This window comes from Euprymna scolopes, chromosome 38, assembly GCF_053919585.1.
Source record: "Euprymna scolopes isolate OS-2025 chromosome 38, ASM5391958v1, whole genome shotgun sequence".
NCBI lineage: Eukaryota > Metazoa > Mollusca > Cephalopoda > Sepiida > Sepiolidae > Euprymna > Euprymna scolopes.
The window spans coordinates 56793987-56820155 of NC_136519.1; the positions used below are offsets into that span (position 1 = coordinate 56793987).

General features: G+C 29.7%; 1 protein-coding gene across 1 annotated transcript in view; it reads right to left on the reverse strand.

The window, feature by feature from the left end:
• The window catches only part of LOC145263160 (corticotropin-releasing factor receptor 2-like), an 878460-nt gene that overhangs the window by 366036 nt on the left and 486255 nt on the right, over positions 1-26169 (reverse strand). The window contains exon 3 of the mRNA XM_080120166.1: positions 18770-18849. Within this exon, the coding sequence (XP_079976292.1) occupies positions 18770-18849 (80 nt within the window). The remainder of the gene's footprint in view (positions 1-18769; positions 18850-26169) is intronic.

Genomic DNA, 26169 nt, shown 5'->3' on the forward strand with positions numbered 1-26169 from the left:
GCCTAAAACTTCCGACACAGGCGACCGATTTTCACAAGATCAGTATAGGTTTGAAGTTCGACCCTTCAGACAAATACCGAAAAATTTGCTTAAAGCATTAATATCTTCACCTTCAACTGGGAACTTTTCTACAGGGAGGAGTCGCTTTTTTTCACCGATATTTTCTTAAGTCATCCACTCTTTTCAATTGTCTAGTCTTAATTTAAACCTACGCCACTTCCCATTTTAGCGGTGGTCGTAACAGCAAAGACGTCACTTTTTCCCGTTCTTTTCCTCCTTCACGCTACGGGTTCGAGGCTGCCTTCCTACTAACACTTTTTTTTCTCAACACACACCCCCAAACACTCGGGCAACGCCGGGCACCCATGCTAGTAAATTAGTGTAATGAAAAATATTTAGCAAGACATTTTAATCAATACTGGATCTATGTTGCACAGCTGTATCTATAATTGGCTGGTATATATTTTTTATTTATTTTCTTTTATCAGTGATCGCCTAGTGTTATAATTGTATTCGAGTGTATATTCGTGTAGTCATCTAGCAGTATTGTGTCGTTAAATCTACCTAAAGTTCGTTGTGGGTGTATATACATTCAAATACATTTCGTGACCAGATAGTTGTTTTACAAAGAGACGAACATCTTTGTCTGGCTCAACATCAGTCCAAAAGACACATACCTATTTTGAATAGTCTCAACTTTTTGACTAATAGTTCTTTGATGTGCTGTCCTGAAATTGAAGACACTTCTCTCCGAAGAAACTGATGGCGACCAAATTGTATTTTACACATGACATTATTTCTATGATTGCCACTTCTGTTTATCGGAGTTAGGGTTAGGGTTAGGGTTAGGGTTACACCTGTTTTTATTGGCTATTACATTTCCTCTAATTCCCTTGCCACACGCTTCCCGACCAGCAAAGCCAACCTATACCCAGGGAGGACTCCCAACTCTGTGTTACTAAATAACAGGATAACAAACTGCCTGGTCTGTTCCGTGAAATCCTTTCTTTGTTAGTTCGATTCTTTGACATTAGATCTAAGTCAGTCACTATTATCTTGGTCCTCCCATTGTTTTAATAACTAAATTCCAAAATCTCTTATCAACACCAATGTTTATGTTTTTAAAATCCCTAAATATTTCATTATTAACTATCTAACTGTTAATATACCCCTTCATACATTACTTTTGCGATTGAAACATTTTTCTTTATAATTTTTTTTTTTATTGAAATATTTTCTATTTAATAAAATTTGACAATCGCAACCACTTTCGCTTCATTTTATTCATCCAGCGTTTTCCTTTATACCAATATAAAAAAAAATGTTTCTGGTGTTTTTGTAATGTAGGAAAATCCTTATAGACTGAAGTAATTGCGTTCTTAGAATAAGTTAGATTTTGTTGTGTTTTATTTAGTGATCAATGAAATAAGAACCGAAGGCCATCAATAAAAATGGTTAAATCAAAAGCGTAGGCGACTCGAACCGGTGTTAGGTTAAAATCTTGCCTTCATGTAAAAATGGACGAAATAATGAAATGCCACTATTATTTCCTTTTTTGAAAAATACAATAATGTTTTCAACGATTTGAACTTGATTTATGTATTATAAAAAATTATTACTGATTAAATATTTATTGATTCCTTTATATTTCACAGAAAAATAGAGTACAATATATTTTTGTATGATTTTTTAAATATTTTTTAACATAATACACGCGGATATCATATAAAATATAGCCAAAGTAATTTTTTAAACTGTGCAACGATTTCGATGACAGTAGAAGTTTAGATATTCGTTGATCCTTATGCATTTCTCGGGCAACGTCGAGTATTCATGCTAGTATATATACGTATCCACACAAATAAATTGTTTTTATGAAGTTGTAAATATTTTAAAGGCATCCTGATTTTCTGATAACGCCTAGAAGCATGTCGATATGGATGAGGAAATCATCACGGTTGAGAAGATTCCTTGGTTTCTCAAGCAGAAAAAATGTCTTTCCTCTCTAACTGATTTATATTCTCTTATATAAAAATGGCGAAATACATAAAATTCTATTCTGCTTATAATCATTCCACTATGGCCATAGATGAGTGATGCAGATATGTATGGAAAGATGCCCAAATCAAATCAATTTGTGTGGAAAATCCAGTGCGGAATAAATGGAGATGCAAAAATAATTCGTATTAAGTTGCTATATTTATAAGAGGATGTTTATTATTTTTTAGCAATGTGTTTTCGCATCAATTGTACTCATTGTAATTCCTAATTTACGATTGTTTTCTTTTGTTTCTTCTTTACTTCTGCCCCTTTTTCCTTCTTTTTATCTTAAACCTGTATCTAATTAACGGCGGTAAGTTGTCTTCGTTCTCTCAGTTATTACTGGGTAAAAGATTTAAGCAAATTAAATTTTATTGTATTCATAGTTAGTATCGCCTGTATTGGGGATTGAACCTTCAACCTATAGAATACTGTAACGTATAACTGATTGTATATAAACACCTTTATCCGTTGCGCCACATATCTATGGACAAGTGGCATTCTTTCTGACATGAAATGCTCAGTCCTCATTAAAGGTGAAACAAAGAAAAAAATGGATTAAATATGTTTCCAAATTCGACTAAAATATTTAATTGTTCGACAAAACGCCATTGAAGTATGTCGTAGCTTACCTCGATCGAAATGTAATGAGTTTCTCATACAGCAAGATTGTCACAGGGAAGAATAGTAGTCCTAAAAATTCAAATTGTACAAATTCTGAATCATCATCTAAAAAAATTCCAAAACATTCTTTTATTTTAAATTTTTGAGATTAGGACTAATAATTCATTTTATTTAGATTTTTCGATCAAATGTTCTCATCTATTTTCAACAAAGTTTCAGCCGATTTACCCTCCGATCTTTTTCAGGTGTTTCTTGTCGAACTTGGCAATCTTTCTACTGAATTCCGAAATCTACACGAAATTTTAAAAGGAAAAATTCATCTCATTTAAAAACACATGAAGGAACGGATAAAGTACTAAATTCAGTTATAAGTGTCACTCTTCTGAAAGTTGAAAGTTTAATCCTCAGTGCCGACGATACTAAGAATACAATTGCCAATTAGTTAGGAATGTTAACTAGTCATCTCTTTTTCTATCCATATATATAAAATGAACTAATTTTTCCCCTGTGATTTTGACCTTAATAGGATTAAAAATAAAGACATTTCATGCAAATGTAATATGCACAAACTGCAGCACAATATCTGAGGTGTGTTATAGGCATATTACCTCTTTACTTCATCGTAAATTCCTATATTTTTTCTGTTCACTGCCGAAATCGGTTAAGATCAATGCAGGTAGTAAAATCTTTTCTCTCTAATAATTTACACCGTTACCTGATCGTTTAGAAGGGACAGTTAGGAACGAACACCGATTTCGGTTTCTGTACTTCGTAGTTGCTGGAAAAAACGGGAATGGAATTTCACCGTACCTTTCTGTTCGATCTTTCCTATTGGGTGAAACGCACCACGCTTACTTTTACGGTGCTTAATTACCATTTATTTCCCAACATTTATACACTAATAAAAACAACAACAAGGATTCTTTCCATTTTTTTTTTAAATAAACATATAATACATCATTTCCGTTTTATTTCGTTTTGTTCGATGTTTTTTTTTCTGTTTTCGTTTTTCCGATTTTTTTTTTGGAAGTTTGACATCGTTTTTTTTTTTATTGAAACAGGATTATTACTTCGCTTATTCTTTACTTTACCCCCCTTACACACACCTACAAACACCTGGCAAACGCCAGGTACCCCCGCTAGTAGTGAATAAATAATAATGTTGTCCCCATGGATTAGATAAAGAGTTTTGAGAGAAATATACTCGAGTTCGACATGATAGACCCGAAAAAGGTCGAAATTTACATCGATTGAAACGTTGCGAAAAAAACATTCAGTGTGAATCCCAATAATCCAAATGTAAGAAATTCGAAACATTTTTCTTTTCTTTAAAATTTGTCGTTATGCTTTGAAAACAAACACCCATATAACTCTTTATCATTTAAAGGAAGAAAATGACTTATTAATGCAACACAGTGTTTTCCCATCAAAATACGTATCGCTTCAAAAACACACACGGCAGTGCATACATAATTGACAGCTTACGCATCCATATCTGTGTGTGTTAGAAACTTTTTATTCATAACGATAACGAGTTTTGCCCTCTAGAAATTGACTCGATCTGTCAACATGAGTTTCAATCTGTCGCTTGTAAAGCTTTTTACATTTTAATGTCAAAGTCATGTTCAATCTTCTCTCGTGATGTCAATCTAATCTAAATGGTTTTGTGATCATCGAATGATAAGTCAGAATATGAAGAATAGCGCATAATACTCAACCAAATTATACTAGGAGGTCTTTTGTCAGTAGTACCATTTGAGAACAAGCATAACGGAAGATGACACCATCTGTTGATTAAACAACATCGTTTTCTGGGTCAACATAGGTGGGAACATTGCAATAAAATATTAATGATGCTTTAATAAACTTCAAAGAAAATGTTATAAATTAATCATGGCGATATGTTGAAGTAATAACAATATGTACAAAATAAATTACCATGGTTTCTAAACCATGTTCTTTTTCTACAAACCGGCTAACAGTTTTACACTTAACATTATAATATCTGTATCATGGGATATAGGGTTTATTCAAATATGCTGTTAATTGGAATATCTCTATTCAGATGGATTTCGCTTAATATATCTTTATGATTTTTGTATGTACAGGATTCACTCCTGAACCAACTAATTGATCATTATGAATTTTGGAACAAGCTGATCATCAGTCAAAGGTTATCTTTATTTTAATTTAGTTTTATGTAAATGCGTGTAACAAGCGAGTGAAAGTTTGTGAAAATTGAGAAAATTTTAATATTTGGACATCAGTTAATAAATATTCACAAATTTCAATTCCGTTTGTGTATTTTAAATGATAATTAGTCCATAATTCGAACACAACCTCTCACTACACAATTCAAATATTTAGGATGGAATATGATCTATAGTTATTAAGCAACAATTAAGCGATATCAATTTATTTTTTCTCTTAAGAAATATTAAGCTTACTTTTTTAATGTAAAATATTATTTAGAAATCTTTAATGAAAATGGAATAAAGATTCGACACATAATGTTGTGTAGCTGTGTTCTGTTATCTTAATCGTTTATATATTTTCTCTTGATTAAGTAACGGGCCATATGTAAATGTATCTATGTACGTTGTGTTCGTGGTATTACGGACTGTTATCCTCGTCCTAAATGTCTATCTAAACGGGCTGTGACTCGGCTAGTCTTTATAGGTGCGTGCGTGTTAGAACACGTAATATGACATACCTGTTTCTGCTGCTGGAACCTGTTTCAACGTTGGAAACGTTTCAAGGCAGGGACCCAAGACGAATGTATGTTTTTATATATATTCTTTATTCACTCTCAGGTATTTCGTCAATTGCTTGTTCGGCATCTTAAATACAACAATTATAATTGCGAAAACCAGAACACGTGACACATGACACGTCACGTCCAGTCCCCGTTCGCATAATTCCAGTGCAAATGATCAAAGCTATAATTCGCCCATAAATAAAGTATTGTTACATTATCTGGGGTGGTGCATCTTCCACTAGTTACTTCAGTCTAGAACGAGTCCAAAAATGATTCTTAAATCTAATAGGTCCCGCACTTTCGGTCAAGCTCCAACCCTTGTCCCATTGCTACAATGTCACACTTTTGTGCCTGTTATACAAGTACTTTAATTAAAAATGTTCTGATAAACTCATTCCACTTGCGCCCCCCCCTCGATATACACACTCCGAACTAATCCAACAAGTAGCAAAATACAACTGATTCACTGTTTCCCTCTGACTACTAGATTTTTGATTTCCCTCTCTGTTTCCTATTTTAATTGTAATGTAAACAGACGTGTTAACACTTCACAGTCTTCTATTAAACACGATCTTAAAAAGTTTAATTGGCAATATGCCGTATTTTGGGTGACAGAAAAAACCCCAAAACAAGTGAAATCTACAACCAAGCATTCTACCAGTGAAAGGAAAATCCTCCTACTAGAGGCAATTTTTATTTTTGTCCCAATTCATAGTGATCCTTTTTAGAGAGTTCAGTTTTTCTTACAATAAGAATCACCGTGTATTAACTCGGCCATAGTGGAAAAGCCATTGAATAGAGATACCATCACTGTACTGTGTTTTTTAAAAATATTTGTTTCGTGTTTTTATTGTAAAGCATTTTGTAAATAAAACTGTTTTTCAATTTTATTATGATTGTAAATAAATATGTAACATATTACCTTCTCCGTACATTTATTGTCAATTGTGTCCTTTTGAACGTTATTGATTTGGAAGTGCCTCAACTATAACTGGTCCCATGAGAGAAAATAAAACGCTGACAAGAAATTACCATTCCCTGTTATTACGTGACATCAAAATATTGAGCGGTAATGTTATGAACGCCTAAAAGTGAACACGTTACAAGAAAATATCCTGAATTTGCTATGTTTTTAATACTCTATCCGATAGTAAATGCTAGTTATGCCAGGTTTTGTCAGTGCCGCTTTAGCCATAGAAAATGGCTTACAATATTTAGTTGGCGGTTAATGAGGATTTGATATCGCTCTTGTTATGTTTATTATTTCGAAATAATAACATCTGTATTTGATTGGTTTCTCATTTCAGTTTGTTTTGTAAGTGTACATTTCTCCAATAAATAGTCTGCATATGATGCTATTTAACTCAAACGGATAAGATAAGACTCGCTGGTTCATAACTAGCTTTATATCATACTGAGGAAGGGGAGATTGGATTGTCGATACGATTAGGAATAAGAGTTAGAAATGTTTGCGAAACATGGATTTTAGGTTTGTGTCCACTAACAGCTTGCTCGAGGGAGTCCGATAAAATTTAGTTTCGTGTCCAGAACAAATCTAATTTAATTTATGGATAGCATTACCCTGACAGATACTACCACTCTAGACTTGTGAATAATGGTAGCTAAGTATTAATTCCCCTTTCAAATAGGGGCCTTTTTTATTACATTTTCACCCCAAACAATGCAAATTGCAACTTTGGTGTAGGGGGCTACTATCTACTGGTGTACTATGTAGGGATTTGGGCAGCAAGGTGTCGGTTTACGTTACACTTGAACTTCTGCACGTCAGTACAGTTGGGGAAGCAGGACCCAGAATGGAATTCCAAAGTCTAGCGGTTCTGGGGAAGAAACTACTGGAATAGAGAGATCTTTTACATCTAGGGATCTCTACTGTGTTGCGGTGAGATTTAGCTTCCTTTCGGGTTTGTCGAGGATGTTTACGTCGTGGGGGCACAAGTTGTTGCAGTTCGTCAGCAATTAAAATACTTGTAGAAGAGGCAGCGGGATGCAACATTTCGTCGTTGGGACAGAGGCTGAAGCTTAGATGCCAGTTCAGGGCCTATCAGATTGGCGACTCTCTTGAACCTTGTCTAAGAGCGAGAGACTAGTAGCAGAGGCACCAGCCCAAATATGACAGCAATATTCCATACATGGGCGAATGGTGGCCTTATAGAGGTACAGAATAATTTCGGGTGTTAGTAATTTTCTAGCATGGTAGAGAGAGCCTCACTTCTTTGCAGCGGCCCTGACAATGCTTTCAATGTAATTGCTCCAACTCATGTTTCCTGAGTTTCAAGGAGTTTGAAAGATGTACTCTCAGATAAAGTGTTGTTGGCCATTGCTATTTGTGGTAGAGAAGGTTTTTTTTTGTATTTATTGAAGGAAACTAGTTTAGTCTTGGCGGCATTGAACGTGACCATCCATTTTTGTCCCCATTTCACTACAGATTGGAGGTCATCCTCTAGTATTTCTGCCATTTCTTTAGATATTTGTTCATTTGTTTTCCTGTCATGCCTGTTATAGAGTGTGGTGTCATCAGCATATATACCCATCTCAGAGGCAATTTTGTCGGGGAGGTCATTTATGAATATTAGGAACAACAGAGGTCCAAGGATCGACCCTTGGGGCACTCCCGCATTTATATTATATTGTTTAGATGTACGACCGCCGAGGACAACCTGGATTTTTCTCTTATCTAAGAAGGATTTAATTATGTTTAGTATTCTACCAGTGATACCGTATGATCTAATTTTCCTGAGGAGACCCTCATGCCATACCTGTCAAAAGCCTTAGATATATCTAGAGCTACCGCTCTGCCCTCCCCGGCTTTGTCCAGTGAGTGGTATATACGTTCAGAGATTACAGTGAGGATGTCTGCTGTGGAACGGGCTTGTCTAAATCTATATTGTTGGTCAGTCAGAAGTTTAGCATCTGTAAGACGATGGACTAGAGCATGGTTAATTAAGGTCCCAAATATTTTAGGAGGAGGCTAATGGGGCGATAATTTAATGGGTCCGTTCTTTCTCCAGAATTCTTGAATACTGGTATCACAGAAGCAGTTTTCCAACAAAACGGAAAGCAAGATTCATTAAGGCATTTGTTGTATAGTTTGGAGAGAACTGGAGCTACTTCAGCTGAGCACTTTTTAATAGCACAGCTGGGATGAGATCAGGTCCACATGCCTTTGAAGTGTCAAGGCCTTATCACTGGATACATTTCACAGTCAGACACAAGATCTATTCTCATGTGAACTAAGCTTTATTTAGTTATGCTGATACAGTGCAAACTAGATACACATGAATTTAACAGATTCACGGAGTTTGACGACAAATCCCCGGCTTGATCAAGATATGCTGACTGTAAATAAGTAGAAAATAAACCCGAAAATTTACATTCGCAAATGTCTGATCTGTACATTTTTTTCAGATAAAGAATATCACAATTTTCAAATTTAGCTGCCTTTAACACAATTTGCAGCCTTGACTCCCAAAAAGTACTATGACCCTAACATTAACCGGAACATTGCAACTAATTTAAACACTGTCACGTCATCGTGACGCATCCATCTCAAAAATGCCCGGAGAAATTGGCGATAAAACAAGACAAAAAACAGATAAAACATTGTCCTCTTCTGGCTAATGAAGAAAAAAATGCACGATAAAAAATGTTTGTTCTGTTCATTACGCACGTAAAGAATATGGGATCTTGGATATAGAAAATTCTTTGAATGTACATCCATCTATATAATTATAAAACTGAAATCGTCTTGCTTGCTTTGGTGTTTAAACCGTCCTTCCGATCCTGGTTTAAGAGTCCGGTTGAGAATCTCCGGTTTTACGCAAACACTTGATACATACAGAAGATATAGGCGAAATTTATTAAATAACGATAAGACAATTGTTTAAAATATATATATATATAAATATATATAATGTTTAATATATATATATATATATATATATATTGTTTAATATATATATATATATATATATTGTTTAATATATATATATATATTGTTTAATATATATATATATATATATTGTTTAATATATATATATATATATATATATTGTTTAATATATATATATATATATATTGTTTAATATATATATATATATATATATATATTGTTTAATATATATATATATATATTGTTTAATATATATATATATATATATTGTTTAATATATATATATATATTGTTTAATATATATATATATATATTGTTTAATATATATATATATATATATTGTTTAATATATATATATATTGTTTAATATATATATATATATTGTTTAATATATATATATATATTGTTTAATATATATATATATATTGTTTAATATATATATATATATTGTTTAATATATATATATATATATATATATTGTTTAATATATATATATATTGTTTAATATATATATATATATTGTTTAATATATATATATATATTGTTTAATATATATATATATTGTTTAATATATATATATATATGTTTAATATATATATATATTGTTTAATATATATATATATATATTGTTTAATATATATATATATATTGTTTAATATATATATATATATTGTTTAATATATATATATATATTGTTTAATATATATATATATATTGTTTAATATATATATATATATATTGTTTAATATATATATATTGTTTAATATATATATATATATTGTTTAATATATATATATATATTGTTTAATATATATATATATATTGTTTAATATATATATATATATTGTTTAATATATATATATATATATTGTTTAATATATATATATATTGTTTAATATATATATATATTGTTTAATATATATATATATTGTTTAATATATATATATATTGTTTATATATATATATATATATATATATATATATATATATATATATATATATGTTTTGAGGTACAGAATTTGTATATGGTTTTAAATAAAATACTAGGCGGAAGTTTCTCGAGAGCTCTTTCGGCTATCATCTCTTCAGGAGTAAATCGATAGCAATCTAAATAATATTATAACGAAAATAAAGAGTTCTATTGGGGAACTTATTTAATGTGCCAACGTACGGGGACATTAATTAAATTTACGTTTAAAAAACGATTAAAAATGTTGGTACAACGAGGGGGGAAAAAAAAGCGGGAGAAAAAATTCCCCAAAGAGAAACAATGCGTTTGATGTTTCTTTTTGCCGACACAAAGAAGGTTGACGCACCGCGATAGAGACGGCCTCCAAAATCTTTAAATGGTTTTTGGAGTCCGCTCTATGTAGCACCTCGAATCAATCTATTTTATATCTATCGGCACAGCACGGGTTGTCAACCAAATGCTGGCCAATGCATTAGAATCCAACCCACGTACACAATCAACCAACCGAAAAGAATCTGGGATACAATGCGTGGTGTATAGCTCGCGCACAGGTTGCAGAATTTCCACAAACCACTGAGCCAAAGAATGTTGTGCTGAACCAACCATTGATAAAATAGGTCTCAGTGGAACACCTTGCTTGTGGATTTTGGGGAGACCATACATTCTGGGACGTTGTGACCCAGAGAGCCTGATCCTGTCATAGACATCCTTGCAAAACACCTTTTTAAATAATGCAAGTAAACGTCTCTGCATTTTAGCCTCGTTCTTGCAAGTATTATCCGCCAACTCGACAGAGCCGAGTTTACGGAATTTCGAACTATCATTGAGAATAACTGCCATTTTCTCAACGTAGTCCGATTTATCCAAAATCACCACTCCTGCACCTTTGTCTGGTTTACACATATAAATATTGGTATTAGATTTTAACGCTTTCATCGTCTTAAATTGCGTTATGTTTCAGACAAAGTCGCTATGATCGACAGGAATTTACTATATCGGTGAGCTAAGGCAACTAAATTGGATTTCATCCCAACAATTTTTTCTGGGGAATTAGGCACATTATGTCTAAGTTGAGAGAACAAAACTTCAAAGGCAGAAAGTGTTCTCTCTTTATTTAAACTCGTGGTGGGAATACAAAAATCTAAGCCCCTAGACAAAACTCTATTTTAAATTTCTGTAAGGACAGTTTTTGAAAAATTGAAAATATGTTTGCTTCCATTAGTGGGTTCACACCCATATCTTCTGCGAACCAGAAGAGCAAGGTGCTTACTATTATCTTTGGAAGCATTTTGCCTAGCAAACTGATCACCGATAGATAAATATTTGCAAAAAACGGAAAAAATCACAAAAGGACAGGAACCCTTAACTACGGACCAAAGTTGATGACGATTACTAATATATGTCTCAAGATTCTCCATCAACTTATTCATGTCGTCACGTATAAACGCACGCTCCATAGACAAACTTGGCTTCACTTTAGATGCAGCAATACGTTTACTAATGTAAACTGGGGCTACATCTTGTTCCAGACAAGAACGCAAAAAAGCTAAGGAGAGATTGGTAGATCTAATTCTACTCCTTAATCTTACAATATTATTACACAATTCTATTTGTTGGTGTGTGTACCTCTTCCGAAAATATTTAACTAAATATTTAGTGGTACAGAATTTGTATATGGTTTTAAATAAAATACTAGGCGGAAGTTTCTCGAGAGTTCTTTCGGCTATCATTTCTTCAGGAGTAAATCGATAGCAATCTAAATAATATTATAACGAAAATAAAGAGTTCTATTGGGGAACTTATTTAATGTGCCAACCGTACGGGGACATTAATTAAATTTATTTACGTTTAAAAAACGATTAAAAATGTTGGCACAACGAGGGAGAAAAAAAAAAAAAGCGGGAGAAAAAATTCAAAGATCCCCAAAAGAGAAACAACGCGTTTGATGTTTCTTTTTGCCGGCGCAAAGAAGGTTGAGGCACCGCGATAGAGACGGCCTCCAAAATCTTTAAATGGTTTTTGGAGTCCGCTCTATGTAGCACCTCAAACCAATCTATTTTACATCTATCGGCACATTAAATAAGTTCCCCAATAGAACTCTTTATTTTCGTTACTATATTATTTAGATTGCTATCGATTTACTCCTGAAGAGATGATAGCCGAAAGAGCTCTCGAGAAACTTCCGCCTAGTATTTTATTTAAAACCATATATATATATATATATATATATATATATATATATATATATATATATTGTTTAATATATATATATATATTGTTTAATATATATACATATTGTTTAATATATATATATATATATTGTTTAATATATATACATATTGTTTAATATATATATATATTGTTTAATATATATATATATTGTTTAATATATATATATATTGTTTAATATATATTGTTTAATATATATATATTGTTTAATATATATATATTGTTTAATATATATATATTGTTTAATATATATATATATATTGTTTAATATATATATATATATTGTTTAATATATATATATATTGTTTAATATATATACATATTGTTTAATATATATATATATTGTTTAATATATATAAATATATTGTTTAATATATATATATTGTTTAATATATATATATATTGTTTAATATATATATATTGTTTAATATATATATATATATTGTTTAATATATATACATATTGTTTAATATATATACATATTGTTTAATATATATATATATATTGTTTAATATATATATATATATATATTGTTTAATATATATATATATTGTTTAATATATATACATATTGTTTAATATATATACATATTGTTTAATATATATACATATTGTTTAATATATATACATATTGTTTAATATATATACATATTGTTTAATATATATATATTGTTTAATATATATATATTGTTTAATATATATATATTGTTTAATATATATATATATTGTTTAATATATATATATTGTTTAATATATATATATTGTTTAATATATATATATATATTGTTTAATATATATATATTGTTTAATATATATATATATATTGTTTAATATATATATATATTGTTTAATATATATATATATTGTTTAATATATATATATTGTTTAATATATATATATTGTTTAATATATATATATTGTTTAATATATATATATTGTTTAATATATATATATATTGTTTAATATATATATATATTGTTTAATATATATATATATATTGTTTAATATATATATATTGTTTAATATATATATATGTATTGTTTAATATATATATATATTGTTTAATATATATATATATTGTTTAATATATATATATATTGTTTAATATATATATATATTGTTTAATATATATATATATTGTTTAATATATATATATATATTGTTTGATATATATATATATATTGTTTAATATATATATATTGTTTAATATATATATATTGTTTAATATATATATATTGTTTAATATATATATATTGTTTAATATATATATATATTGTTTAATATATATATATATATTGTTTTATATATATATATTGTTTAATATATATATATATTGTTTTATATATATATATTGTTTAATATATATATATTGTTTAATATATATATTGTTTAATATATATATATTGTTTAATATATATATATATTGTTTAATATATATATATATTGTTTAATATATATATATTGTTTAATATATATATATATTGTTTAATATATATATATATTGTTTATTATATATATATTGTTTAATATATATATATATATATTGTTTAATATATATATATATTGTTTAATATATATACATATTGTTTAATATATATATATATTGTTTAATATATATATATATATATTGTTTAATATATATATATATTGTTTAATATATATATATTGTTTAATATATATACATATTGTTTAATATATATACATATTGTTTAATATATATACATATTGTTTAATATATATATATATTGTTTAATATATATATATTGTTTAATATATATATATTGTTTAATATATATATATTGTTTAATATATATATATTGTTTAATATATATATATTGTTTAATATATATATATATTGTTTAATATATATATATTGTTTAATATATATATATTGTTTAATATATATATATTGTTTAATATATATATATATATTGTTTAATATATATATATTGTTTAATATATATATATTGTTTAATATATATATATTGTTTAATATATATATATATATTGTTTAATATATATATATATATTGTTTAATATATATATATATTGTTTAATATATATATATATTGTTTAATATATATATATATTGTTTAATATATATATATTGTTTAATATATATATATATATATTGTTTAATATATATATATTGTTTAATATATATATATTGTTTAATATATATATATATTGTTTAATATATATATATATTGTTTAATATATATATATATATTGTTTAATATATATATATTGTTTAATATATATATATGTATTGTTTAATATATATATATGTATTGTTTAATATATATATATATTGTTTAATATATATATATATATTGTTTAATATATATATATATATTGTTTGATATATATATATATATATTGTTTGATATATATATATATATTGTTTAATATATATATATATTGTTTAATATATATATATTGTTTAATATATATATATTGTTTAATATATATATATTGTTTAATATATATATATTGTTTAATATATATATATATATTGTTTAATATATATATATATATTGTTTTATATATATATATTGTTTAATATATATATATTGTTTAATATATATATATATTGTTTTATATATATATATATTGTTTAATATATATATATATTGTTTAATATATATATATATTGTTTAATATATATATTGTTTAATATATATATATTGTTTAATATATATATATATTGTTTAATATATATATATATTGTTTAATATATATATATTGTTTAATATATATACATATTGTTTAATATATATATATTGTTTAATATATATATATTGTTTAATATATATATATTGTTTAATATATATATATATTGTTTAATATATATATTGTTTAATATATATATATTGTTTAATATATATATTGTTTAATATATATATATTATTTAATATATATATATTGTTTAATATATATATTGTTTAATATATATATTGTTTAATATATATATATTGTTTAATATATATATTGTTTAATATATATATATATATAGTTTAATATATATATATATATATATAGTTTAATATATATATATATATTGTTTAATATATATATTGTTTAATATATATATTGTTTAATATATATATATATTGTTTAATATATATATTGTTTAATATATATATATTGTTTAATATATATATATATATTGTTTAATATATATATATATATTGTTTAATATATATATATTGTTTAATATATATATATTGTTTAATATATCTATATATATTTTTTAATATATATATTGTTTAATATATATATATATTGTTTAATATATTTATATTGTTTAATATATATATATATATATTGTTTAATATATATATATATATATTGTTTAATATATATATATTGTTTAATATATATATATTGTTTAATATATATATATATATATTGTTTAATATATATATATATTGTTTAATATATATATATATTGTTTAATATATATATATATTGTTTAATATATATATATTGTTTAATATATATATATTGTAGGCCGTCAGGTTGCTGATGCGCAATCCAGCTTTATGTAGACAAAAAGAACTTTCACATAAATTAGAGTTATCTAAAGAACTTAAAAAAATGTCTACATGTACGCTGGTTTTTCTGTTTTGTTTATACTTATTTGTAGACAACGGATTTTCTTAATTATATATATATATTTTTTTCTCGACCTCATCTCCTCCCCTTTTTCCATTCTCATTCGTTAACTTAATGTAACTTAGCGACGAGATCTATTGAAAAGGCTCGGTCGAAAGATTAACCTCTAGATCCCTTATATTTTTACACGAAATTTCGTATGGATCCTTTTTTATTCGATGTTTTTTTTTACCTATAATTCTTTTTAGTCGATTTGTCTCTATACAATTTCCCGTTTCTCTTGTTTTTTTTTCACCCATAATGACTCCATTCATACTTTTCAAAGCAATGTTAAAATTGTGTACTACGAAACATCTGTTATATATATGTATATATATATATATATATATATATATATATATATATATATATACTGCTTTGAGCAAATAGCTTCATTACTTTGTGGATGTCTTGGAAAAGGCAAAGACTAATGAGTAAATAACAACAAAATCGTATTTAAATCCCAATCGGTGGATGGTGAAGCTCTACAACATAGGGTTCCTTATCATGCACCCAGGCCTGCGCATGGAATGATCTCTCCAGCTTTCTTTTAAACAATTGTCTTATCGTTATTTAATAAATTTCGCCTATATCTTCTGTATGTATCAAGTGTTTGCGTGAAACCGGAGATTCTCAACCGGACTCTTAAGCAAGACGATTTCAGTTTTATAATTATATATATATATATATATATATATATATATATATAAGTTCAATGATTAAAATTAAATTCTGTAAATCAAAATTATGCAAATATATTTAAGTTAAGAATTTATTGTTTGAAACAAGGAATATATAGAGAAAAATTATGTTTATTTCCTTAATCCGTGGATTTTCAATAATGGCTATATCATCAGAGTAAATGAAATGAAATTAGCAAAATATTCAACTATTAATAAATAAATATTTGCTTTTTAGCAAATATATTGAAAATATTATTTGAATGGTGAATAAGAGTTATAAAAAAAGGATTTCATACAACTTGGGTAGTCCATTATCAGAATGAGTTCAATATTTTCCGGAATAACTCTGGCAGGTCGCAGGAGTAGTGATCCAGAGAGATCGAATAGCCCGTGGAGTTTTCCGGTAGTGTTAGTAGAAAAGAAGGGTGGTAGTAAAAGATTTTGCGTAGATTTTAAGGCTTTAAATAAAGTCACGAAGAAGTATGCCTGATTGTTACCGTCGGCAAAATACTTCTCAAAATTAGATCTAAAGTCTGGGTACTAGCAGGTTAAACTTAATAAGGACGATAAAGAGAGAATGCGTTCAGCTGCCATCGGGGTTTATTTCACTTTAACGTGATGCCGTTCGGACTCGCGACCCCACCGGAATATTCCAAGAATTAATGTCCATAGTTCTACAGTAAATTATGCATTACTGTTTTTGGATGATATTTTAATCTTCTCAGATGGAAAGTCATTTAGATCACATAGATAAGATAGTAATCAGTTTACGTAAGCACAATGTCTGGTTGAAAGCCACGAAGTGTGAGTTTCTTAATAAAGAAGTACAGTATCTAGGGTTCAAAGTAAGTGAACCGGGTCAGTTAAATCAGTTAAATCGATAAAATTGACTTCGACTCAAACTAGTGTGAGACGAGTGAAAGCTTTCATTGGTATGACGTCATAATATCGGCAATTTATATAACTTTTTTTCTGAGATCGCAGCTGTCAAGGTGAGCGCACCTGCAGAAGAGTAGGTCACATATATAGCAAAAGAGTAAAAGGCAGAAGAGAAGAGCAGCTTACAGTCAGCGGGCAAGCATCATTTTGCACAAGCTCTTGGTTCCATGCACCCACCTCCTCTGTCCACACCCTGTTTCTAGGCAATAAAGGAAAAAACAGAAAATAAAGGGTTTTATATTTTTATACAAAACGAATGTGCTATGAGTTTTCTCTGGCTGACGAAAAATCGACTGCGCAACACATACATATAAGCAAAAGCTTTGCATTAGCCATGAAAATAAAATAAATGCTGTATATGAACTACCAGGCTGCTCATCGTTGCGCAGTCGTAAAATACGCTCAAGTATGATACCTTAATTTATACAGATTTCGATTTATCGATACTTATATTGTACCTAATATAAAGTACTGATTAAAAAAAAGTTGACTTGTGCTATCAGCGAGTATCAAAACCAATACATAGAACTCTCCAGTCGTATTCATTACCCTCTTAACTGCATCCATACATATAGAAAAGTGAAATAATAACGCGGTTTGGCATATAAATGTATATTTGCGCATGCATAGAAATCACTTTAGTTCGACTTGCATCTGCCAACTTCCAATCTTTTCAATATTTACCACTTAGCGGTTATTTTTACCGGCTAAAACTAAATCAAATTTGTTCCACAGGTTTGAATCCTTTATAGTTTCAAGTCTGTAGACCATTAATTGATAAAGGAGTTTGATTTAGACCCATTCTCAGACGGACAGACAGCAAGGTTACTTATATATATATATATATATATATATATATATATATATATGTATTTATATATATGTATTTATAACATTAATCGAATTTATGTCCGGATGACGCATGTTATTAATATTAAAAAAAAATATGTTAAAACTTACCTTTTCATCTGTGAAACATACTAAATAATTGGATTTCGAAGCCCAAGTTCCATTTGCATAACAGAAACGTGTGGCATTTTCTGAAAAGTAAAAAATAAATGCAAGGTTCAATTCAATTAAAACAATTATAGTAAAAGTAAACGCCAAAAATATACCGTCTTGGTCATGTTGATTACATGAATTAATAGTGATTTAGAATTTTATAAGAATAAAATATATCTTTCACGAAACACTGTAAACTCGCCAAATTACAAAATACCAAATATGACAGATTTATTAGCCGATATGCTTATAGTGCGAGTAAGAATAACATCTGTTCATTAAGTAAAAATATATTAAAAAAAGGAATTTGTTAGAAAGACTCGTACAAAAATGGTGAGGAAACCTATAAACTATTGGCAATAGGGCGTTCATTCATAACCATGGCTTTCTAAGCCTACCAGACCGAGTTACTGATACATACCGGTAATTTCCAAAAATACTATTTACCGAATTACCATTAAACCAGTATTTTTCCGACCGCATATTTTTGCGTTATCAGGGAGCTAAAAATATCTACTCAATCGCTGCTTAGCCTCGATTTAGCGCAAACTTAATGTTCACCAAATGATTTCCGTTGTTTTGGCGGAGTTGTGAGTTTTTTTGTAGACTAAATTAGCCATGAAGCTAGTTACGCACCAAGCACTTCGACAGGTAAAATAGTGAGACCAAGGAGTTTCATGGCGCAACAAGTGTTGAATAAACTTATCTGCATATTTTGTCTTTATTAATTCCTAATTGAAAGTCAATCTCAATTTTACTCACTTAGATTCCTTTGACAACCCAAAACCAAAACATAAATCATTTTAGTTGTTTGTACTAGTCTTAGTTTTCACTCACACACAGAAGTACACTATTTTTATTGTAAACATTTGTTGTTTTTACCCACAGACGCTAGTGGTTCCTGCTTATCCAATATTCAGTGTAGGAAACGATAATTATTGTCAGTCAGAAGATTCAAATTCAGTTTCAAAGTCATTTTAACCTTGTTCTGCCCTGAACAGAATCATCAGCGTGGAGAGAAAAACACTATATTATGTTTTATCGAACATATAACAAGTGGTCGTACTGTTCAACAAGTGCTATGAACGGAACTAGCGTCTTAGTTTTAATTTCAAGGCTTATTATTATATCTTTTAAATTACCCAGCCGAAAAGTCATATATCTACGAAAGGAACGTTTAATAAGTAATGCCCCTAATCCATTTCTCACAGCAGTAAAAGAAGGAAACTTATCAGTATTTCTCCACATAGGAACAAACTATTTCTCCCATTGTTTACTGCAGCTCTGGAGACCGTTTTTTTAGAACACGCGAGGTTGGTCCTCAAACCACGATGTGACTTCGGAAATAAAGGCTGCACCATCTGCAAAAAGATTTCCTTTTAAAACCAACCTCATAGCCGGGAAGAGGTGAAAGTCAGAGGGCGAAAGGTCAATAGGGTGAAAGGTCAATTGGGTAAGGAAATTGAGGAAGATTTTATAGCAACACGCACTTGATGACAACATGTGCGTTGTGGACGTTTTTCATTGATGGTTATGCCCTGCTTCTTCACTTGGATTGTTTAAAAATAAAGCATAATATAGTCCTGTAATTGCGGCACCTTTTGCCAAAAATATATCACTACTCTGTCCTGGCCCGAGAAGACTATGAGCATGACCTAGTCAGAGTAGGGCTGCACCATTGCCTTCTTCAAAGGCGATGAATGTAAGTGCTTGTATTGCATTAACTGGATTTAATCTCTGAATCATAGTGATTGAACCAAATTTCATCCTGTGTCATCAGTTTTTTGAGAAACATTGACTAATCTTCTTGACACATCTCCAAATTCATCCTCGAGCACTCGACCTGTTTTCGATTTTGAAAATGAGTCAGCAATATGAAAATTCATCTGGTAAACACATTACGAATATGTAAATGGCCATGAATGTACTAATCATGACCTCTTGGCGAAGAACCACGAGTCGATCTTCCCAAATAGAAGCTTCAAATTGACTCGCAGATAACTCATCAATCGCAGAAAAGGTGGCGACTAGGTTTGGATACTGTTCCCACAGATTTCCTTCTATGTCTGAATTAACAATGCCAGCATTTTATAAGGTCATATGTGCTAAAGGTTATATCTCATATGATTAGTAAATCTCTCGACAAACGCTTCCTTTCTAAGGCAATTGCTCTTGATATATCAAAGGCCTTCGATAAGGTATGGCATAAAGGCCTACTTCACAAGATTTCCAGCCACGATATAACTGGAAATGTTTTCTCAATTATTAAATCATTTCTCTCTGGTAGACTCATTGTAGAGTAGTAGTTGATGGGCAGAAATACGAGGCCCACACTATTAATCCTGGAGTCCCTCAAGGGTCCATCCTTAATCTTCCTGATCTACATCAACGAACTCCCAAAACACATACTTAAATCATTCGTTGATATCTATACTGATGACACGACCATCTATGTCAACACATCAAAGGCCGTAAATGACAAAGTTCTCTCAGATTCTCTTTCCTCTGATCTTAAGCGCGTGGTACAATTGGGAAAGAGGTGGCTGGTTACTTTTAATGCATCTAAAACCAAGCTCCTATCTTTACACCATCAACACTGATCCCCATCTGGCATCAATTGAAATGGATGGCTCTCGTCTTGGGGAGGCTCCATGTTTTGACAAGTTTCTGGGATTTACCTTTACTCCTGATCTGAAATGGAACATGTACATCAAGTCTGTTGCCAAGGTCGCTGGGAAGATGGTGGGATCCTTCTACCGCTCCAGAAGATATCTTACTCCTGATGCAATTCTATATCTATATAAAATCCAAGTATTTCGAAGAATGTAGTACTGCTGCCACATCCGGACAGGAGCTGCTAAAAACAGCCTATCCTGCCTTGACAGAGTATAAAATAGACTTCGTGGCTTAGTGGGGGATGCCCTTTTCTCTTCCCTGCAACCTCTCTCCCACAGAAGAGACGTTGCGAGCCTGTCTTTGTTTTATCGCTATTTCCATGGCAAGTGCTCGTCTGGTCCTCCCTCTCCAATCTTTCACGAAAAATACCCGTTTAGCTGAAACCACTGTCAATTATTTTTCCCATTCTTTATCTGTGCCTAAATCAAAACGTAGATTTAAATAACAAAGCTTCTTTCTTAGAACTGCACGCCTGTGAAACTCTCTACCGTTTGGCTGTTTCCCACTGACAACTTGGATGTCTTCAAATCCAACGTAAACAAATTCCTGATAAGCCGCCCTCTTAAGTAAGACTCTTTATCAAATCTCCATTACTAACGATTACTACGACGCAATAACCCTTATCCCCGAGTGGCTTCCGGGCCTTGATAAGTGGTGTCTACCATGCTACAAAAAAAAAAAAATGATGGAGCATCAGTCCATGCGTTTCTTTCATTTAACTACAAGTTTCTTGTGATGTGCTTACTTGCAAATACAAAAAAAAAGAAGAAAAAAAGAAAGCCAAACAAACAAGATTACCGAGCGAGACTTAGTAGACTCCATTTTATACCTGGTTAGTTTCAAACACTTGTAAATCAAAAAACAATTCGTAATTTGCCATTGAACTTATTGAACGTCTCTCGCGTACGCACACACACACTTATAAGCAGTTTTAAGCACTTTTTAAATCATAATTTAAAGACTTATAATTAGGGCTGTGATGATATTCTCTTTCAAATATGCTCTATATTCTTTTTATATGGCGGGAATATTCTTTAAGAATATGCTTTTTTTTTTTTTTTTTTTTTTTTTTTTTTTTTTACACGGGAATATTCTTTTTTTTTAAAAGAATATGCTTTTTTTGCATAGGAATATTCTTTTTAAAAAGAATATGCTGCTTTGAGACGGAATATTCTCTTTGTCTACCGTATATTTATTTTTATAAATCGCATATTTTCACTGTACTTCAAGCGAATATATTTATGCTAGGTACCTTAGATTTACGTTTGCAACAATATTAACCCTTTCGATTCCAATGGGCCGATATATCGGCCATGGGGATTTAAGGTAAAAGAAGCCCTACAGATATTTCGGCCTTACTATAGTATTTTAATAGAACGGGTATAGTTGAGTAGTTGGTAATTTTGCAATGTTAGGGTCGAAAGGGTTATTTATTTGTTTTTTATAAATTCTATTGATGATTTTGTAAAAGCTTCAGTTAATGCCGAAAACGCAAGAAAATATATAGAAAAACGTTTATTTTTATGCTATAAATACTTCTAACAATTAAACACTATCAAGCTTAAACAAATATTTTATTCATTGCATTTTACAATTAAATGCGTTTTTAAGTTCTCAAAATTGAAACTTCTGCGGTTGTCTGCTAAAACGGTCTTATACTGGGAAAAAACTCGTTCCACGTCGCATGAGACTACTGGGGCATATTTCAAGCTGGCCATTTCTTCGGCACTTAAAACTTTTAAATGATCTATGTTATCCAAATTTCCTTCATTTTCAAAAGCCTTCCCACTAATAAGTGCATCGAGACGTTTTAAAGTAGCAAAACCTTTGTTCTTTGAAATGACATTCTTCAGCTTTTTACGAAATTGGGAGTCATCCATCTCCTCAAGTGTCATTTCGACCTCTCTAATTAATTCAATAGATTTTGAAAGACTCAGCCCTTTAGTCTCCAACTTTGCAATATTTTTTGTTAAAATGGAAAAAATTGTTAGCGATAAAGCCGAGATCAAATGGCAGTGATTCCTCATCCGACAGTTTTTTGGACTCCAATATACTTTGGGCCTCTGTTGAATCTAGAGACATTATGACAGGAGTAATTTCGGGCAAATGTTTGGCGTAATAATGCGCTGCATCTAACCACGTACCCCATCTTGTTACAATGGGACTCGGTGGAAGGGGCACTCCTGGGGCTAGTTCCCTGAACTTTTCGATCCGATTGGGTGCTTTTAAAAATATACTTTTTACAGTTGAAATCAGTTTATTTACTTTTGGGTGCGCCTGCCTGACTAATTCCGCAACCCTGTGCAAGCTATGGGCCAAAGAAGTAACGTGCACCATTTTCGGGTATAAAACCTGAAGAGCATTCATAGCTTTAGACATATGCAGCTGCATCAGTGGTTATAAGGAGCACATTATAATAAAGGACTTGCTGCGGCCACAAAAACTGCAACGAATCGTTAAAAAAAGCAGCAATTGTAGAATGATTAACTTTTGGCAGACATGCAATATTTCCCAAATAGCACTTGCTGCGTTCCTCTTCTACCCCAAGAATGCAAAACACAAAGCAAGCAATAAAATGCTGCTCTACATCAGTGGTTTCATCAATCGAGACCCACAGTTGTATTCCAGCAGCTTTTCTGAGTGACTTCATTTTTGCTTCGTACACTTCACTAACGTAATATTTTCTTAGTGTAGTCTGATTTGGAATATTTCTATGTGTGTACCTATGAAGAAAGTCTTTGAACACATTATTGCTCAGTTTATGAAACGGAATATCCGCTGCAATCAACGCTTTGCATACGTCAGCGTTGAACAAATTATTCGTACTGGCTCCTAAATCAGTTGCTGCAGTAGGAACTTCGCCTAACGTTGCCGTGTAGGTCTTTTTTGCCAGATGTGCGTTGGTTTTTAAATGCTGCTTTAGAGATTTTTTACAACTTTTGATCTGTAAAAATAAAAATCAATTATTTAATGGTAATATATACATTTAAAGGAAGGGTGGAAAAAATTATTTGAAGCCGATTAATATTAATTAACGTAAAAAGTAGATAAAATAAATAGTAAATTTCAACGTTCAATCAAAGTTTAATACAGCTAGATTTACCGTTACAGAATTTCAAAAACAAAACTACTATAACAACGCCAATCTATTAGTCAACTATATTGCAAGTTTTATGTACTAAAGTTTTTCCTACCTGGATATTGCAGTTTTTGCAGGTTAAGCAGTTAACTGGTAATCTTCAAATTCATCGGCATATCTTGCCATCCGTTAGCAGGAGTGCTAATTATTTTCGGCATTTTTTGTTTAGTTTTTTTAGATCTTGTAAATTCGTCCTGGGCACTAACACGCTTTGAGTATCTACAAGGACGAGATGTCTGTACATATTTATATATATGCCTATAATATCACTCTTTTTCAACAGACCAAATTTTAGACGCTTTTTTATGTAAATTCACATCTGTTAGGGTTATACCACGTTTAATTCATCTAAAAAATGAATAAATTAAAAACTCTTATCCAAATATTTTCTTTCAGCATATTTTTGGCAAAAAAAAACTTATTCCATAAATATTTTGCATATTCTTTTTTAAAAAGCATATTCTTTTTTTTTTTTTAAGGAATATGCTTTTTATCAAAAGAATATTCTCTAACCCAATATATGTAAAGAATTGTTTTTTATTAAAGAATATTCTTGACATTGCCCTACTCATTAATGTATATACTGTTTATATACTGTGAACAATTGAACACTCTATGGAACTTTAATATTTTATTTATTGCATTTTATAATTAAATTAGTCTTTAAATTATCAAAATTAAAGCTTCTTTGGTTGTCCGCTAAAATAGCCTTATAATGAAAAAAAAACTCGTTCCAATCGTAGGAGATTACTGGACCATATTTAAACCTGGCTATTTTTTCGACACAAATTGTAGTTACAATCTTTTGGACACTACGGGGCCGATATATCGGCCCTGGAGACCTAGGGCAAAAAGGATACGCGGATATTTCGTCCCTAATATAACCCTCTAATAGAATGGCTCTCATTAGGAACCAAAGGTTATTGTAAATTCACAACTACGAAGGTTTTACCATGTTTAATTTAATTTATATAAAAAAGAAAACTTCGTAAAATTAAGACTCGTATGCAAATATTTATTTCAACATATTTTCGGCACAGCTTATTCCATAAATATTTTGCATATTATTTTTTTTAAGAGAATAGGCTTTTTTTTAAAGGAATATTCTTTAAAAGAAAAAAGAATATGCTTTTTGTTAAAAGAATATTCTCTAACGAAATATATGCAAAGAATATTCTTTTGTAAAAGAATATGCTTGTCACAGCCCTACTTATAATAAACAAACAATTCTAGCTCTTTTAATCTTCTCAACTAATAAGTCCATATTACAGTAGCTGAAGTGTTTACGAAAGAAATGAAATAAATTCTTTTTATATGTTTCCGCATTTTTCAAATGAGGATTATTTGCATTGTTCCAACGACTGTCTTCATCTCAAGTGCTATTTTTACAACGCTCGTTCGATGTAACCTCCGCCATTCTTCAGGTATATTTCTCAACTCGAGAATCTTTCTGTCGAACTTGGCAATCTCTTTGTGGAATTCGGGAATCGACGAGGAGTATCGAACGAAACCGTTTATTTAATCATAGGGAGGAGCATAGTCT